Source organism: Callospermophilus lateralis, chromosome 8, assembly GCF_048772815.1.
Source record: "Callospermophilus lateralis isolate mCalLat2 chromosome 8, mCalLat2.hap1, whole genome shotgun sequence".
Taxonomy (NCBI): Eukaryota; Metazoa; Chordata; class Mammalia; order Rodentia; family Sciuridae; genus Callospermophilus; species Callospermophilus lateralis.
Window position 1 is genome coordinate 38,537,767 of NC_135312.1, and position 19,496 is coordinate 38,557,262.

General features: G+C 38.1%; 1 protein-coding gene across 1 annotated transcript in view; it reads left to right on the forward strand.

The window, feature by feature from the left end:
• Positions 1-3,673, forward strand: part of Spata18 (spermatogenesis associated 18) — a 32,409-nt gene extending 28,736 nt beyond the window's left edge. The window contains exons 13-14 of the mRNA XM_076864018.2: positions 889-972; positions 3,611-3,673. Of these exons, the coding sequence (XP_076720133.1) occupies positions 889-972; positions 3,611-3,673 (147 nt within the window). The remainder of the gene's footprint in view (positions 1-888; positions 973-3,610) is intronic.
• Positions 3,674-19,496: the final 15,823 nt, after the last annotated feature.

The following is a 19,496-nucleotide window of genomic DNA, read 5'->3' on the forward strand; positions in this document are numbered from 1 at the left end:
CTCTACAATGATCTTATGAGAGCATAAGGTGTGCTTCCTGCCCTCCAACACTGCCTGTCTCTTAAACACTCTGCTGCACTGCAGTTTGGCAGGGAGAGAGAGGAAGCAGCCACTGTTCTCATATTCTCCACCAGTTTCCTTTATCCATCTTCCTTCTCTCACATCAAGTATATCACCGACATTTGCCCAAGCTTAAACCTCGAAATCAAAAGATTTTGATTCCCCAAAAGGAAAAACTTGGAAAAGAAAAGGGTTGAGTTGAAAGAGAAATCTTAAGAAGGGATTTTACTTGTAGGATAAAATCGTTAAGTATTATTATTGAAACAATAAAAACAGCATATGTGTAGTATATGCAATCAGATAAGTTGGAGATACAGTTCTGGTCTTCATTCATTTACAGTTAGAGAGTCAATGTGCAACAGTGGTGTTTCATTCAGTGATATTTATTCAAATCTATGACCTGAGCACTGTACTTAAATGCTAGGAGATTTGGCAATGAATAAAATAGACACAATCCCTGCCCACGTGGAGCTTATATTCTCCAACACTTGCAAACTCAAATGGGGTTTCTAATAATTTACTCTAAGAAATTAAAAAAAAAATCTAGTACCAACAATCTGAATAACTTCAAGTTCATTTTAGCATGATTTTATTTTAAAAAGTTTGTATTGCCAAATATTGGGCAGTCATAGGAAATAAAAAGAATGTAGCCCATACTGGTGACCAGTCATGGGCAAGGATAATCCTGTTGGTAAACCTCTCATTTCATGGGATATGCATGTTGTTTGAAGCCATGTCAGTTTTTGCACATTCTTTTGTACATTCTTAATTACTTACTTCTCTCTCTCTGTCTGTCTCTCTCTCTCTTTCTCTCTTTTTTTTTTTTAGTGGAATTCAGTGAGAGCTGTGAGTCGGTGTCGAAGCAGGAGTTTAAGTCCCATTTGTCCCCGTAACCGCATTGGTTTAAGCACGGTACTTATCTGTCTAATCATTTTTACACAAAATGCCTACAGCCCACATTTTCTTTGCTTCAACAGTCTCTTTGATGATTGTAAGTCTATCATAGGTATAAAGAGAGCTTGTTGCAATATCACTAACCCTAAATGATTTTTATACTACTGTGGGCTAAGGAGTTTTACCATTTCTCTAATTGCTAGTGATGATATTGAAATTAAATTTATTGAAATTAAAGATGAGATTTTAAAGGCAGGGTTTTGGAGACATGAGATGACTTATTAAGGCTATGTAATAGACAATTATATCATTATTTTATATTTCATTGATTATTATAATTATTATTTTCTGAAAAGCATTAATTTCAATATGGCCATTGAACCCAGTTTGTAACATTTTTTCATATATTTGTTGGTTGATTGCATAGCCTTTTCTGAGAAATGTCTGTTCATTTCCTTGGCACATTTATTGATTGGGTTATTTGGGTTTTTTTGGTGTTAAGATTTTTTTAGTTCTTTATATATTCTAGAGATTAGTGCTCTATCTGATGTGCATATGTAAGAATTTGTTCCCAATTAGTAGGCTTTCCATTCACATCACTGATGATTTCTTTTGCTGAGAAGAAGCTTTTTAGTTTGAATCCATCCATTTATTGATTCTTTTTTTTTTCATTTATTGATTCTTGATATTAATTCTTGAGATATACAGGAGTCTTATTAAGAAAGTTGGGGCCTAATACAACATGATGGAGATTTGGGTCTACTTTTTCTTCAAATAGATACAGTATCTCTGGTTTAATTCCTAGGTCCTTGATCCACTTTGATTTGAGTTTAGTGCATAGTGAGAGATAGGGATTTAATTTCATTTTGTTGCATGTGGATTTCTAATTTTCCCAGCACCACAAGTTGAAGAGGCTATATTTTCTCTAATGTACATTTTTGGCACCTTTGTCAAATATAAGGTAACTGTAATTATGTGGATTGGTCTCTTGTGTCCTCTATTCTGTACTATTGGTCTACAAGTGTATCTTGATGCCAATACTATGCTGTTTTTGTTACTATTGCTCTGTAATTTAGTTTTTTTTAAATATTTTTTTTTTAGTTGTAGATGGACACAATACCTTTATTTTATTTATTTATTTTTATGTGGTGCTGAGGATTGAACCCAGTGTCTCACATGTGTTAGACAAGCATTCTTCCACTGAACCACAATCCAGCCCAGACTTATCTTTCTTGAGTTTAGCAAGCATTTTGTTTCTGCAGCTGGGTCCTTCTCAAACATTCCCTCTGTAACTGATAGATGTCAGATTTTGGAGGGACACAAAAACAACTAAGCATGATTAGTCTTTCCCTGAAAGGACCCCCATATAGGAAGATCAATATAATTTAAACAAATTAACTGAATGTAATCCAGTCTATAAATCGGTACAGTCTGTAAAACAAAGGCCATGATAGTAAAAAGAGCTCTTTGGGAAGCTCTTTGGCTCTTTTAGAATGAGTAGAATTTCAATGGGCTGAGAATTGGGGAAAATATTCAGGGGAGGAAAATGGCCTAAGAATGGTGGGGAGGTGGAAGAGGCATGCATCTGCGTAATTTTGCTCTTGAGGATTTTAATATAACTTGATTATCTGTATTTCTGATTAAGTATTTAAAAAAGGTAAAAGCAAAAGGACATGCATGTAATGGACTGATAAGTAAAAGGGAAATAGTGGGAGCATTATACTGGGAGAATCATAGTCTTCCCATTCCAAGAGGAAACTGCGTATTAGAGGAAAGTAATGTTAGACATGTCTTGTGTGATAGCTGGGGCAGACTGTCATTCTGGACTCTGATTAGACATTTCATCCATGGACAGTGTCCTCCATGATGAGCCCTAGACACGTCTAAACCTTCTGTTTCTCATTTTTGCTAAAGGGAACAAAGTAATTTGAACTTTAGACAAGGGAATTAGAATGTATTCTCAAAGGTGAAACTTCTGCCAACATTCCTTCTCTTTCCATCAGCCTCTCTCTACAACAAAACTAGGTATATCTGCAAAATAAAATGTAAATGTTTTTGGTTAGTCTGGCTTTTTGGCTTATTTGAGGTCATCCAGAATAGACTCTATCTACCTTAGCAATCTATTTATTTAAAGTGTTGGACAACTCAGGGCAGGAATGATGCTTGCAGGCAGCGTCTTAGCAATCTATTTATTTAAAGTGTTGGACAACTCAGGGCAGGAATGATGCCTGCAGGCAGCGTCAGCTGAGAGTAACAGTGGTAGCTTTTGCTTATTGAAATTAAAGATGAGATTTTAAAGGCAGGGTTTTGGAGACATGAGATGACTTATTAAGGCTATATAATAGACAATTATATCATTATTTTATATTTCATTGATTATTATAATTATTATTTTCTGAAAAGCATTAATTTCAATATGGTCATTGAACCCAGTTTGTAATTAATACTATAATTTAAACCAAATTGAGTGCCCATTTAGTTCAAAAAACATAAAAGGACTCACAGTGGTCAGCCTCAGGGGAGAAATCATAGTGCTAAAGGGCCTCGGAGCAACTAATTAGATAGTTTTGGGGGGGAAAAAGAACACGTCAAAAGGGTTCATCCTTTGAGCTCTGTCTACTGTGTGGTTCACATTACACTTTGTCTTATTTTTCAGATATCTCGAAGTCGGAGTCCTTCTCCAATAAGATGTACATTGCCAAGTAAGCAGGATAGTTAAGACGGATTGAGTTTTCTGCTTTTGAATACTCTTCCTAGTATTCAGCATTGTGCAGCACATGAGTGTTTGGCTCCTTAGAGAATATCCCTTCCCTTCCTATCATGCATTTCTGGGTCCTCTCACTGATGGGACCCATGTAGGTCCCTGGAGTTAGACAGGAAGAGCCTCTAGTTGAAAGGTTTAATTGCTGTAAACCTAGATCAATCACCCCTTTTACGTTTATATACTTCCAAAAGAAAACTCTAAGGAACTGGCCATAGTGATGAACTGTTTGTTTTTCTCCACAGGGTTTTAAAACCACCACGGGTGGTCCTATGCCACCGCATGTAGTGCATCATTGCAGCCACCTTTCCCCTGGGCCTCCTGCTGCCTGCCTTGTCCGCCTCTGACTTCAATTAGCATGATGTGAACTGGCATTCTGTGTATCCCTCTACACACAGAGTTAAATGTTTTGGCTTAGCGCATCTGTAATTTTAGATATATTGCATTTTATTTTATTTTATAGATACAAATTCCATTAATTTCATAAAAAAACGATTGCATAGGCATTTAGGATCATATTCATTTGAAGCAAAGTCCATTGCAAAGATTCAGGATTTCCATCTTGAAATACTAGGTTCTTTTATAGCAACTATATGAACAAGAGTGCAAAGTCTTTAACATGCTGAATCCAAAAGAAAGGGCATTTTAGCTTAAAGGTTGATCATACATGTTATAATTGTTAGTATCAGCTTTTAACCTGAAAAAAAAAATGGGTACTCTAATTGCATTTTAAGGTTTGGAAGACAACACCAATCATATTAGTAGCAGTGATGTCAGACTAAGTGTAACCTGTAATAATTTAAAAGTATGTCACTTTGTTGGCTTGCTTTTCTGTTTTTGCTTTGAGAGTTACTCATTTTGGCTTTGTGGAGACCAAATGTGGAAGTCACTTAGTTGAGAGGTTTCTTGCTTCATAAACACAGAGCAGTAATTTGATTAGAAGCAGCTTTGAGATAAATGTTGATCACCTAGCATTATCTACTTAGAAATGTCTTAAACAGTTTAAATGCACATGTTAAATATACAAGTTACCTATGGGACCTGTTCTTTACCTATTCTTCCTCCTATAAACTCCAACTGACTAAAAATACTAGAACTTAAGAAGTAAAACTCAGGGCATCATTTATCTATTTTAAATTGAGCTTTTCTTGCTTGACTTGTTCACTGTGAAGTACTCTTGAAAGTTCACATTCAAGATAATAAGAGGCATGGTGTTCTTTCTGCCCTGCCTCCTCTTCTCAATCCACCCTTACACCTGAGCCCTCACCACTGACTGCAGTTTCCATATACCCTTTAGAGAGAAATTTTGAATTGGACACATCTTAGTTTGCTGAAGTACAGTACCTGATGCTTTTCAGATGGGCAGAACAAAAAACTTCTCTAGAGCATCTTGCCCCTGTCCTGGGGGTCGGGGGACTTCCTTATTCTCTTTTCTTTGAGTCCAATTGCCACTGGATCTCTCTGAGGTGTGAGTTTAATTTTCTCTCTTTGTGCATTTATGTTATCACCTTTTTGAGATCTCGTGGTGTGTTGGAAGGAGCACTAGGTGTCCCCTAAGTAGCTCCTAGAATCCCTCTGGTCATTAGCTTGCTTTGTGGGCTTGAGCAAGTTATGTCGTCTCTCTGAACCTCAGTTTCATTGTAGAGTGAGAGTGCTGGATGAATTAGTGCTTCTTTTAACCCTGTCAGGCTTAATTCCTCTTTTATAGCAAAAATTTTATTCTGGATATCCTGAGATGAAAGCCAAAGTTAATATAATCTATGTACACATAGAATTTTAACAATGGATATATATCCCAAACTGTAAAATAAAACAGAGGGAAAACAAAGCAAATTTAATAAAATGTATTTAAAAATTTAAAAAGAATGGGTATAGTTACCCTGGAAGATAAGGTGTTCGATGCTTTTATGCAATACCTGCCTGTGGAGTCACTAGCTACAGCTGCAGGTTGATGTGTGTTGTGTTGGCAACAGAAGATGTATATAATGTTGTCATTAGATACGACTTTCTGAAATGGGAAGGGTCATATTAAAAGGGTACAATTAGTTGGCTTGCTTGGTAATGTTTTGAACAACAACAAAATAGTCTTGGTTGACTTATACAGCAAATTGCATTCCTGGACAATTTATTGTATACTAAAACCATGCAATTAGTTACTTTGTGTTATGTGCTGAAAGATTTTTTTTTTTCTGAAGTGTTTAAGCAATGAGAATGCCTATGTGCCATAATTTCTTTTCAGGAGACAGATGTATACTCTAATTTGGAAAAAAGTCACACAGCTCAATTATTTGCTTTTGGTCCAGTCTGGCCACTTGCCATTTCTCAAGTTTCTGATTTGAATTCTAACTACAGAGGGAAAGTGGAATAGTCTAGAATAATTTTTGGAAAGAATTCGTGAAACCAAAGGAAGCTGATCTGGACTTATTTCATCTGGGTATGTGACTTAACTTAGAAACACTGAAAATGAAAAAAAAATCTTGTTTTTTTTTTTAACCCTGGGTAAATGTTAGTTTCTATATTATTGGTTTAACATCTAATAATAAAATCAATAAAAATGCTTTTTGTAATTGTCAGTTCTTTGCAATGAAGCGCTCTCCTCTCAGGTTGCAGGTTAGTGATGTCCTTTACCATCTCTAATCTGTGAGATCTTGTTTTAGTCAGCTTTATTGCTGCTATGACTAAAAAGACCCAACCAGAACAATTGTAGAGGAGAAAAAAATTATTTGGGGGCTCAAGGTTTCAAAGGTCTCAGTTCCATAGACAGCAGGCTCCTTTCCTTGGGGCTTCAGGTGAGGCAGAAAATCATGGCAGAAGAGTGTGACAGAAAGAAGCAGCTCACATGATGATCAGGAAGAAGAAGAAGAAGAGGAAGAGGAAGAGGAAGAGAAAGAAGAAGAAAGAGAGGGAGAGAGAGAGAGAGAGAGAGAGAGAGAGAGAGAGAGAGAGACTCCACTCACCAGATACAGAATATATGCCCCAAAGACACACCCCCAATGACCTCCTCCAGCCACCTGATCTGCCTTCAGTTCCAACGAAGTTAATCCCATTAATCCACATTAAGGCTCTCATAACCCAAGCATTTCACCTCTGAATAGTCTTGTACTGTCTCACATATGAGCTTTTGGGGGACACCTCACATTCAAACTATAACAGGCCTGAACCATGACCATATTCAGAAAATAATTGACTGCACCCTGCTCTGAGGTTGACCCCTGGATTACTGCAATTCCATACCATAACTTAATTGCTAATTTACTGTTCTTCACAGATCCTCCTCACATTCCAGACTCTTTTCCGTGTTCATAAGTTTTCACTTACATTGCTTCAATTTTTCCCAACACCTCCGTGTGGCTTCAACATCACAGAGATGGAACCTGTTCATCCAACACACTGCATTCTTGTTTCAGTCTCTTGTTTCAGAAACTAAGATTCAATCTGTTTTATTTTGTTCCTTCATGTCATATGGTGATCTTAATTTGTTCATCTACTTACTCATACGATTACTGAATACCTCCTGTGTGCTAAGGATATAGGAGAGGACAAAGTACTGGTTTTTATGGAGTTTAATGTCCTGTCCATGTGCATGCCATGATGACTTTGCTGTCATGGGAAGTAAGTTTGAGAGAGGGGCAGGAAATGGCATCAAGAATCCAGCAAATGTAAATGTAAATGGGAAATATTACACATCAATTGAAGGATTCAGAAACATTAATTCATCAAGCAAAAATCTCAACATAAAAACTTAACAAAACCAAAGTGAAGAGTGCAAGAATAATGTGACAAACTCAAGAGAATATGACTCAATTATGTCATCCACAGATGATTGAGCTTATACTCCTGGCATCATTAATGAGTTGGGGAGGGAGGAAAGGAAGAGCCCAGAAAAGATCAGTCCCAACACCTCCCATTACCACAGATGTGTGTTCCATCAGCTGTATTCCTAAGTAAAAGGGCAATTTGCAGACCATTCTAATTTGCTTTTGAGAACACCACAAATCTTGTGAGAGGCAGGTTACTGCTAATAGCATTCTACAAAGTTAAAGTCAAGTGCAAGTTTTCTTAATAGTATTGAATAACTTCATACCCATAATCAAGGATAAGGTATTATGGAGCTTTGAAGAAACTAGCATTACAAACTGCATTAGGTCATTGACATATGATCTCAGGAACCACATATGGGTAAGTGACATTTAGTATATGCCATTTAAATACCAAAGCAGAGAAGTGTGTTGACCTTAATACACTAAGTAAGCAAGGGCCTTGAAAATAAGACAGGGACTCATTTTCTTATTTCAAAATAAAACACGATAGAACAATTTCACACTTAAAAAACTGCCTGCTGGGGATCATCAGGAACATCAGACGTTCCATGGTATCACTGACAATTGCCCATCACAACTGAATAGCTATTTCTACTTTCTATTGGGTGAACAAGGACTCAGTATGATATATGAGTATGTTACAGCTTTGCTTCAATATAGTTGAAAGATTTTTGGGAGTGGTGATGCTGAGGATTGAACTCAGGGCCTCTTGCATGTTCTATCACTGAGCTACATCCTGAGTGTGAGTCATTTAACATTTTATTTGATACAAATGAAATAGTGAATTGAGATATGGCACAGAATATATGTTAGAAAAGCTATTTGGTGGTTGGACATTGGTTAGAACTTGAGGATCATTTGATGAATCAGACTGTTCAAGGGATTTCTGTTGTTGGGATGCTGGGGCAGGGGACATCATATCCTCCTTTTCCTTCTATCTTCATAGATCGGGGAGTAAGCTTCACAGCCATATCTTAAAAGAATGGATTCCAGGATTGGCCCAACTTGTGGGTCAAGAGTTTGAAGTTGGAATGGAGAGAGGTTATGTATTCATTATCCATTCATTTAAGAAGCTTTTGCCTTTGTTTTGTTAAATGGTGTTCTAGGTACCTTGAAGCCCCACGGACGCAGTGGTAAATAGGCTTTCAGTTGTGAAAGGGGATCCTTGGCACTTCTTGGCAGTGTGTGCCTTCAGGCTGCATCTGTGGTCTCTGATAGGGGCGTGATGTTAAGGATGTCTGTTTGGGAGATCATGTTAAGAACCTCCTGTCAATAGTGAGTAGGGTCAGTGTCTTCCCTGACACTGTCACATGGAAACCTGGGCTCACTATTCTGTGATACTCATTCAGGCGTCAGGGGCTGTCCCAGCTCAAGGTGACATACAGTGAATGAATCTGAGGAAACACAGGTGAATATGAAAATGGCAAGAAGGATCCAAAGGAATTTGTACTCATCCTTGGAAAGGTGGCCTTAATTAGAACCATAGCAGACATGGTCAAGGTGGAAGCCTCTGCTTTCTCCAAGGAGTGGGTTCTCGTTTTAAGGAGCCTTCCCCACCACCCACACATTATTAGCAGGTGTTTGATATTTTCCTTTTTAGACCTTACTCCAGCTGAAGACATTGAAGAATGTTAGAATGGGAATGACTTGGAGCAGTGACCCCATAATATGGATGAGGTTTTGGAGTCCTGTGGATAGAGAGAACGAGGCTTAGTATGAGATTAGGGATGGCATGGCATGTTACAGGAAGCCTTTTCCCTCTGAATGGGATGGTGAGTTAGGAGGGTGGGAAAAGCAGGCTCTACCTCTTCCTCTGTGGCATTTGGCAGGGGCACAGTCTTGCTTCCTGGCCGATGGGAGGGTCCTTGGGGTAAAGCACTTCACCTTAGAAATGGTCCAAGAACTGTTAGTATCTATAGAATGTCCCGTTGCTTATGACCCCTGTTTGCTGCAAGTCACTGGCTTGTATGTGATATGACTAACATCTGACCTTTCTTGGTCTGGTGGAGGAAAAATAAAAAACTCTCTGGAAAAAAAATATACACATACATACATACATGCATACATTCTTTTGGTTTGGTTTGTTTGGAAAAATTTATTCTAGATGCCAAACGAATGACAACATAACTTAATACTGTATATTGATAATTTGACAGGACTCAACATGTCCCTAAGTTTTCCAGAATATTAGTAATAGGTATTTAATTCAACATTTCCCAGGTGCCAGACATTATTAAATTGATTTTACAGATGGAGCCGCAGAGACTCAAGATCATTACTAAATAACCTACTCCAGGTCACATAGCTGGTAAATGTGGGAGCAAAGTTCAAACCCAGATTTTCTGATGTTGAATCCACCCTCTTCTCACTGACTCTCTGGGAGGTTAATAAGATGTGGAGTGAAAGAAAGTGTCCTGGGTCAGGTTGGTTTGGAAAGTACTGACTTAAAATGCTGAGCTAAAGTAGTCAAATAGGTTTCCTTTGATTCTATGCAAGGGAATCTCCGAAGCAGATGTCCTGTGCAGCATTCTGCAGACTTTCTTTACCATGAGATCCTTTTGTTCATGGAGCCCTTCTAGAGGTATTGTTCTAGAAAAATGATTTCAGGAAACTGTTTTTAAAAATTAGAGGTGCTGCTGACCATGTCTTAAAATTTAATCCTTGGTGTGAGGAAGAAACCTAATCCTACTACGGTGTGTAGAGGTGGAGCCTTCCAGAACTGATTAGGATTAAAATAAAGTCATTAGGGTGGGGTCCCCAGGATTGAATCCTGGTGATTTTATAAGAAGAGGAAGAAAGGCCAGAAGAGACACAATATATACACACGTGTGATGCCCATCGCTCGCCATGTGATGCTCTGCATTGTCTTGGAACTCTGCCAGCAGAAGGCTAGCCCCAGACCTTGCACCTCCAGAACTTTGAGCCAAATGAACCTCTTTTCATTACAAAGTAGCCTGCCTCCACTTTTTCACTTTAGTTATGAAAAATGGACAAATACAAATACTTACAAGTGAAATGTCCAAACCTGAAATCTCTTATTTATTCCAGTTCTTTATACATGTGTGTCTTTTCCTTTTATCCACTTTTCACATCAATTGTATCATAAATAAAATTTCCTTGATCCCCAACATTTATGTCAGTGTTGTTTTTTTCCAGCATTCACATTTTCCCTTAATTCTTTACCTTCTTTTTTTGTTAGTTTTTAAAATTAATTTATTTATTCTAATTAGGTATATATGACAGCAGAATGCATTTTTATTCATTGTATACAACAGCAGTCCAACTTTTCATTTCTCTGGCTGTAAACAATGAAGTGTTCCACCATATATGCAGTCATATATGTACCTGGGGTAATAATGTCCCTTTCATTCCACCATCTTTCCTGTCCCCATGCCCCCTCCCCTTTGTCCAGAGTTTCTCCATTTTTCCAATCCCCCCCATCCCTGGGCATTATGGACCAACATCCACTTATCAGAGAGAACATTTGGCCTTTGGCTTACTTTGCTTACCATAATATTCTCCAACTCCATCTATTTACCTGCAACTGCCATAATTATATTCTCTTTTTTCTTTTTTTTAATGGTTGCTCAAAACATTACAATGATCTTGACATATAATATATCACACATTTGATTCAAATGGGGTATGAATTCTTATTTTTTCCACGTGTACGGATTGCAGGATCACATTGGTTATACATCCACGTTTATACATACTGCCATACTAGTGTCTCTTGTATTCTGCTGCCTTTCCTATCCCCTTCCTATCCCCCCTCCCCTCCCCTCCCCTCCCCTCCCCTCCCATCATCTCTCTCTACCCCATCTACTGTAACTCATTTCTCTCTCTCTCCCTCTTTTTTCCCCTTTCCCCTTATATCCTCTTATACATAATTTTGTATAACAATGAGGATCTCCTTCCATCTTCCCTGCAATTCCCCTTCTCTCTCCCATTCCCTCCCACCTCTCATCCCTGCTTAATGGTAATCTTCTTCTCATTCTCTTCCTCCCTGCTCTGTTTTGAGTTGCCCTCCTTATATCAAAGAATACATTCGGCATTTGTTTTTTAGGGATCGGCTAGCTTCACTTAGCATAATCTGCTCTAATGCCATCCATTTCCCTGCAAATGCCATGATTTTGTATTTTTTAGTGCTAAACAATATTCCATTGGGTATAAATGCCATATTTATTTTATTCATTCATCTATTGAAGGACATCTAGGTTGGTTCCACAGTCTAGCTATTGTGAATTGTGCTGCTATGAACAATGATGTAGCTGTATCCCTGTAGTATGCTCTTTTTAGGTCTTTTGGGAATAGTCCGAGAAGGAGAATAGCTGGGTCGAATGGTGGTTCCATTCCTAGCTTTCCAAGGAATCTCCAAACTGCTTTCCAAATTGGCCGCACTAATTTGCAGTCCCACCAGCAATGTACAAGTGTACCCTTTTCCCCACATCCTCGCCAGCACTTGTTGTTGTTTGACTTCATGATGGCTGCCATTCTTACTGGAGTGAGATGGTATCTTAGAGTGGTTTTAATTTGCATTTCTCTGCCTGCTAGAGATGGTGAGCACTTTTTCGTGTAATTGTTGATTGATTGTATATCCTTCTCTGAGAAGTGTCTGTTCAGATCCTTGGTCCATTTGTTGATTGGGTTATTTGTTTTCTTATTGTTTAATTTTTTGAATTCTTTGTATACTCTGGAGATTAGGGCTGTATCTGAAGTGTGAGGGGTAAAAGTTTGTTCCCAGGATGTAGACTCCCTATTTACCTCTCTTATTGTTTCTCTTTTTTTTTTAAGAGAGAGAGAGAGAGAGAGAGAGAGAGAGAGAGAGAGAGAGAGAGAGAGAATCTTTAATATTTATTTATTTTTTTTTAGTTTTTGGCGGACACAACATCTTTGTTTGTATGTGGTGCTGAGGATCGAACCCGGGCCACACGCATGCCAGGCGAGCGCACTACTGTTTGAGGCACTTCCCCAGCATTATTGTTTGAGTACGTCCCATTTGTTGATTCTTGATTTTAACTCTTGTGCTATAGGTGTCCTATTAAGGAATTTGGAGCCCGACCCCTCTAGATGGAGATTAGAGCCAACTTTTTCTTCTATTAGACACAGAGTATCTGGTTTGATTCCTAGCTCCTTGATCCATTTTGAGTTAACTTTTGTGCATGGTGAGAGAAAGGGATTCAATTTCATTTTATTGCATATGGATTTCCAGTTCTCCCAGCATCATTTATCGCATGCTTTTATCACCTTTGTCTAATATAAGGTAGTTGTAATTTTGTGGATTGGTCTCTGTGTCCTCTATCCTGTACCATTGGTCTACCTCCCTGTTTTGGTACCAGTACCATGCTGTTTTTGTTATATTGCTCCGTAGTATAGTTTAAAATCTGATATTGCTATACTATACCGCCTGTTTCACTCTTCCTGCTTAGAATTGCTTTTGCTACTCTGGGTCTTTTATTTTTCCAGATGAATTTCATGATTGCTTTTTCTATTTCTGCGAGGAATGGCATTGGGATTTTGATTGGCATTGCATTAAATCTACAGAGTATTTTTGGTAGTATGGCCATTTTAATGATATTAATTCTGCCTATCCATGAACAAGGTATATCTTTCCATCTTCTAAGGTCTTCTTCCATTTCTCTCTTTAGGGTTCTGTAGCTTTCATTGGATAGGTCTTTCACCTCTTTTTTTTTTTTTTAGAGAGAGAGAGAGAGAGAATTTTATATTTATTTTTTAGTTTTCGGCAGACACAACATCTTTGTTTATTTGTGGTGCTGAGGATCGAACCCGGGCCACACGCATGCCAGGAAAGCGCGCTACCGCTTGAGCCACATCCCCAGCCCGGTCTTTCACCTCTTTTGTTAGGTTGATTCTCAAGTATTTTTTTTTTTTTTTTGAGGATATTGTGAATGGGGTGGTTGTCCTCATTTCTATTTCAGAGATTTGTCACTGATATATAGGAATGCCTTTGATTTATGCAGGTTGATTTTATGTCCTGCCACTTTGCTGAATTCATTTACTAGTTCTAGAAGTTTTTTGGTAGAACCTTTTGGGTCTGTTAGGTATAGGATCATGTCATCCACAAATAGTGCTAATTTCAGTTCTTCTTTTCCTATTTTTATGTCTTTAATTTCTATCATCTGTCTTATTGCTCTGGCAAGTGTTTCGAGAACTATGTTGAACAGAAGTGGTGAGAGAGGGCATCCCTGTCTTGTTCTGGATTTTAGAGGGAATGCCTTCCATTTTTCTCCATTTAGAATGATGCTAGCCTGAGGCTTAGCATAGATAGCTTTTACAATGTTGAGGTAAGTTTCTGTTATCCCTAGTTTTTCTAGTGTTTTGAACATAAAGGGATGCTGTACTTTGTCGAATGCTTTTTCTGCATCTATTGAGATGATCATATGATTCTTATCTTTAAGTCTATTGATGTGGTGAATAACATTTACTGATTTTCATATATTGAACCAGGCTTGCATCCCAGGGATGAATCCTACTTGATCATGGTGCACAACCTTTTTACTATGTTTTTGTATCCAATTTGCCAGAATTTTATTGAGGATTTTTGCATCTAAGTTCATTAGAGATATTGGTCTGTAGTTTTCTTTCTTTGAAGTGTCTTTGGTTTTGGAATCAGGGTGATGTTGGCCTCATAGAATGAATTTGGAGGAGCTCCCTCTTTTTCTATTTCCTGAAATAGCTTGAAAAGTATTGGTATTAGTTTTTCTTTAAAGGTTTTGTAAAACTCTGCTGTATTCCCATCCGGTCCTGTGCTTTTCTTGGTTGGTAGTCTTTTGATGGCTTCTTCTATTTCCTCCATTAATATTGGTCTGTTTAAGTTGTGTATATCCTCCTGACTCAATCTGGGCAAATCATATGACTTAAGAAATTTATCGATGTCTTCACTATCTTCTATTTTATTGGAATATAAGGTTTCAAAATAATTTCTAATATCTTCTGTAATTCTGTAGTGTCTGTTGTTATATTGCCTTTTTCATCCCGTATGCTAGTAATTTGAGTTCTCTCTCTTCTTCTCTTCGTTAGCATGGCTAAGGGTCTGTTTATCTTGTTTATTTTTTTCAAAGAACCAACTTTTAGTTTTGTCAATTTTTTCAATTGTTTCTTTTGTTTCAATTTCATTGATTTCAGCTCTGATTTTAATTATTTCTTGCCTTCTACTACATTTGCTGTTGTTTTGCTCTTCTTTTTCTAGGGTTTTGAGATGGAATGTAAGATCATTTATTTGTTGGTTTTTTTCTTTTTTTGAGGAATGAACTCCAAGCAATGAATTTTCCTCTTAGAACTGCTTTCATTGTGTCCCATAGATTCTGATATGCTGTGTCTGTGTTTTCATTTATCTCTAAGAATTTTTTGATTTCCTCCTTTACATCTTCTGTGACCCATTGATCATTCAGTAACATATTGTTCATTCTCCAAGTGATGTAGGATTTTTCCTTCCTTCTTTTATCATTGATTTCCAGTTTCATTCCATTATGATCAGATAAGATGCATGGTATTTTCTCCATTCCTTTATAATTTCTAAGAGTTGCCCTATGGCATAATATATGGTCTATTTTTGAGAAGGATCCATGTGCTGCTGAGAAAAAAGTATATCCGCTTGATGATGGTTGATATATTCTATAAATGTCAGTTAAGTCTAGGTTATTAATTGTGTTATTGAGTTCTATAGTTTCTTTACTCAACTTTTGTTTGGAAGATCTGTCCAATGGTAATAGAGGTGTATTGAAGTCACCCATAATTATTGTGTTGTGGTCTATTTGAGTCTTGAACTTGAGGAGAGTTTGTTTTATGAATGTAGCTGTGTCATTGTTTGGTGCATAAATATCGATAATTGTTATGTCTTGTTGGTGAATGGTTCCTTTTAACTGTATATAGTGTCCTTCTTTATCCCTTTTGATTAACTTAGGCTTGAAGTCGATTTTATTTGATATGAGGATGGCCACCCCTGCTTGCTTCAGAGGACCATGTGAGTGGTATGATTTTTCCCAACCTTTCACCTTCAGTTTGTGTATGTCTTTTCTTATCAGATGAGTCTCCTGAAGGCAGCATATTGTTGGATCTATTTTTTTAAATCCAGGTTACCAGCTATGTCACTTTATTGGTGAGTTTAAGCCATTAACGTTTAGGGTTACTATTGATATATAGTTGGTACTTCTGGTCATGTTTGTTTGTTTATTTATTTATTTTTAATTTGGTTTGTTTTTCCCTCTTTGATTAGTTCCCCCGCTTTACTGAGGTACTTCACACTGTCGGTTTTGGTTGTTATTTTTCATTTCCTCTTCATGTATTGTTTTGCCCAAAATGCTTTGCAGTGCTGGTTTTCTGGCTGCGAATTCTTTTAACTTTTGTTTATCATGAAAGATTTTTATTTCGTTGTCAAACCTGAAACTTAATTTTGCTGAATACAATATTATTGGTTGGCTTCCCATTATCTTTCAGCATTTGAAATACGTTGTTCCAGGATCTTCTCGCTTTCAGCATCTGAGATGAAAAATCAGCCATTAACCTAATTGGTTTATCCCTGAATATAATCTGCCTCCTTTATCTTGTAGCTTTTAATATTCTCTCCTTGTTCTGTATGTTGGATATCTTCATAATAATATGTCTTGGAGTTGTTCTATTGTGGTTTTGTATGTTCGGCGTCCTGTAGGCTTCCAGGATTTGGACATTCGTTTCATTGTTCATGTCTGGAAAGTTTTCTAAAATTATTTCATTCAATAGATTGCTCATTCCTTTGGTTTGGACCTCTATAGCTTCCTCTTCCAGTGACTCTTAAGTTTGGTTTTTTTTTTTATGATATCCCATATCTCTTGGATGTTTTGTTTGTGGTTTCTTACCAGCCTTTCTGAGTTGACTAGACTCTTTTCGAGATGATATATTTTGTCTTCATTGTCTGATGTTCTGAATTCTACTTGATCTACTCTACTAGTAATATTCTCATTTGCATTTTAAATTTGGTTTATAGTTTCCTTCATTTCTAGGATTATTGTTTGATTTATTTTTATAACCTCTATCTCCCGGTAGAGTTGTTCTTTTGCTTCTTAAATTTGTTTAGTAATTCGTTGTCAAAGTGTTCTTTCATTGTTTGCATTTGCTGTCTAATGACCTCTTTAAGATTCCATTCCATCTTAGTTAGGTATGCCTTGAGTTCTTTATCTGACCATTTTTTCTGATGCCTCTAGGTTCTCCTGTAAATTTAAGCTGTCCTGCATTGTTTGTAATCCTTTTTTCCTTGTTTTTTTTCATGATGCTCACATTACTATCCAGCTCTGTTTGACTGCTGTGTTACTATTTACTCCTATAAATTTGTTTTGGTTTTGTATATCTCTGGGATCTCTCCTTTGTGATGGGAGACTATGTCTAGAGATGTTGGGTTTTATTGTACTTTAAAGCAAATTCATTCGTTTCATAAAAGGCATACAGATTCTGATGGCGTATAGTGATCTGCAGTTTGGTCTTAGGACTTTATGTTTAGGTCGGGTGCTGTGGTGGTATGGGGGTTAGTATATCTTAGCAACCTTGGAAGATTGCTCTACTGAAGGGGGATATTAAAAGGAGTAGGGGTAGCTAGGGATTTGGGAGCACTATAGACAGCCTCGGAACATTCATCTATATGCATTTAGTAAATTACACGTAATAGAAGTCATAATGCTTGGGAGGAAAGGTAGGCGAAGGGGAAGGAAGAAGTCACTAAAGAGAAAGAGAGAAAGAAAAATAGGTAGAATAAAAGAAAAGGGAAAAAATGAAAAACAAAAGATAAATGCAGTCTTAGAGTTCTATGATCTTCTCTTCCAGTAGTGGAGCTGTGCCCACTGGGCCAAGCTTCTGCCCTCAATGTGCAGGAAACAATCCCTGTGAGTCGGCTCCTCCTCCCCAGGTGGGCGGCTCATCAATCCTGGTCGCCAGGGCCTTTCCTGGTCTCCAGCCACCTCAGTGCTTCTCCTGGCAGCCAGGCCCCACTCACCGGTGGCGTTCACCACAGAACTAGCTACACACTGGGCCTGCTGCTCCCTGGGTGCCCTATTTTCTTGAACAACTGAGCACCCTCTCTGTTTGCCATTCACCCAGGGCTGGGGGCATCAGCTTATTTTGCCTGCCCTCCAGCAGCCACGCCCGGGAGCTGGCAAAAGAGGCCTCTGCTGTCAGCCTGTCAGCGCTGGAGGGAGAGGGAGTTGGAGGTCGTGTGCCCCTCCTGATTGCCTCAGCTCTGATAATCACGCTCACGGAGAGCTGGGGAGAGATTTTTGAGATTTCCCAGCTGTATGGCGAGGGAGAGCTGAGGGTCACAAACCTGTGGTCGCCAATTTCGCTGCGGAGCCATCCATCCGCTGAACTCTGATGATGTGAGTTCTCTGCCATTGTGGACGCACGTCTCCTTGCCGGGGTGTCCGATGGGCAGGGTGGGTCTGGCCTGTCACTCCTAAATCCTCCCTCGGCTCTTGGTCCGCTGGCCCAGGAGGCTCGGTTGGCACCTCCTCAAAAGATCCTCAAAAGATCCAAAGTTTTTTTTCTCTATGCGCTGGAGGGTCTCTGTAGCGCTGAGTCCAGGCGAGTCGGCTGCGCGTGGCCAATCAACCAGCCAGTAACTCCGCGGGAGGGTGGCCTGGATTCTCCTGCACCCGAGCGCGCTGTGGCCCCTGAGAAGCTCCAACTCCTCGCTTAGGTTTCACCTCAGCCCAACATTGCTGGACGTTCCTGAGCAGACAGCATCCAGTCCTTCTGAAGTCTCTCTCTGCCAGTGTAGCTGAGGAGGTCAGGGAGTGCTCCCTCCGCCCCCGCCACCATGTTCCAGGACCCGTATTCTCTTTTAATGCTGAGTAATATTCCACTGTGCAGATATCCAGGTTCTGGATCCTGTAAGTATAGAATCATGTCATCAGCAAATAATGATAGTTTTAATTCTTTTTTTCCCCCTATTCATATCCCTTTAATTTCTTTCATCTAACTGCTCTGGCTAGAGTTTCAAGGATTATGTTGAATAGAAATGGTGGAAGAGGGAATCCCTGTCTTGTTCCAGTTTTTAAAGGGAATGCTTTCAATTTTTCTCCATTTAGGGTGATGCTGGCCTTGGGTTTAGCTCTTTACCTTCTTATATCTTTTCATATCCACTTCTGTTTTCTTTCTAGTTCTGATTTCTTTTTCAGGGTTTCAGTTTTCCTAATTAATCTCCTTGGTACTAATTCATTTACATTTTTAAAATAGAGGCACTTAACCTCTAGTTATATGTCAATGAAAGAGACAAATATTCAAAATATTTTATGGAATGACTAGCATTCCATAAAACAATTCATTTATACCTTGGTCTGTATATTACATTCTATGAAAATTGCAAATAATTATTTTCTCACTTTTTGAATATTTGGGTTGTTAAAAGATGAAAACCTTCAAAATAGATTATAATATGTCTGGACTATGATTAGTCTTAGATCTTGAGTCACTACAATGAAAATGTTGCATAGTACTTTCCACATTTGTCTAATGATGAAAACTACTTGGTGTGCTTATCAGAGATAGATTCTTGGATTCACCCCAAATTTACTGAATAGGCATCTCCAGGAGTATTTGTATTTTTAATATCAGCAAGCAGGTTTTAAAGACCCTGGTCTAGACCAAGCTTTAATAACCCACAAGCAGAATATTGTAGAAATAATTTATTACATATTAATTGCAGAAATAATATTATATTGCATATGTTATGCTGCTCCTAACTTTCTAAATGGAATATGATGATGTAATTTAAAAACCTCTGAGCATATTGAACTATTTGTCCCAATCCATAAATAGGTAAATTATTGAAAATTGAATATATTTATTCTTTATATATGTACATGCATATAAATAAATGACAAATTACAGGTTATGCAATTGGATTTTCAATAAATGAGAAGGAAGAGACAGAATAGCAATTTTGTTTCTGTTCCTTGTGGTCAAAATTTCCCCTT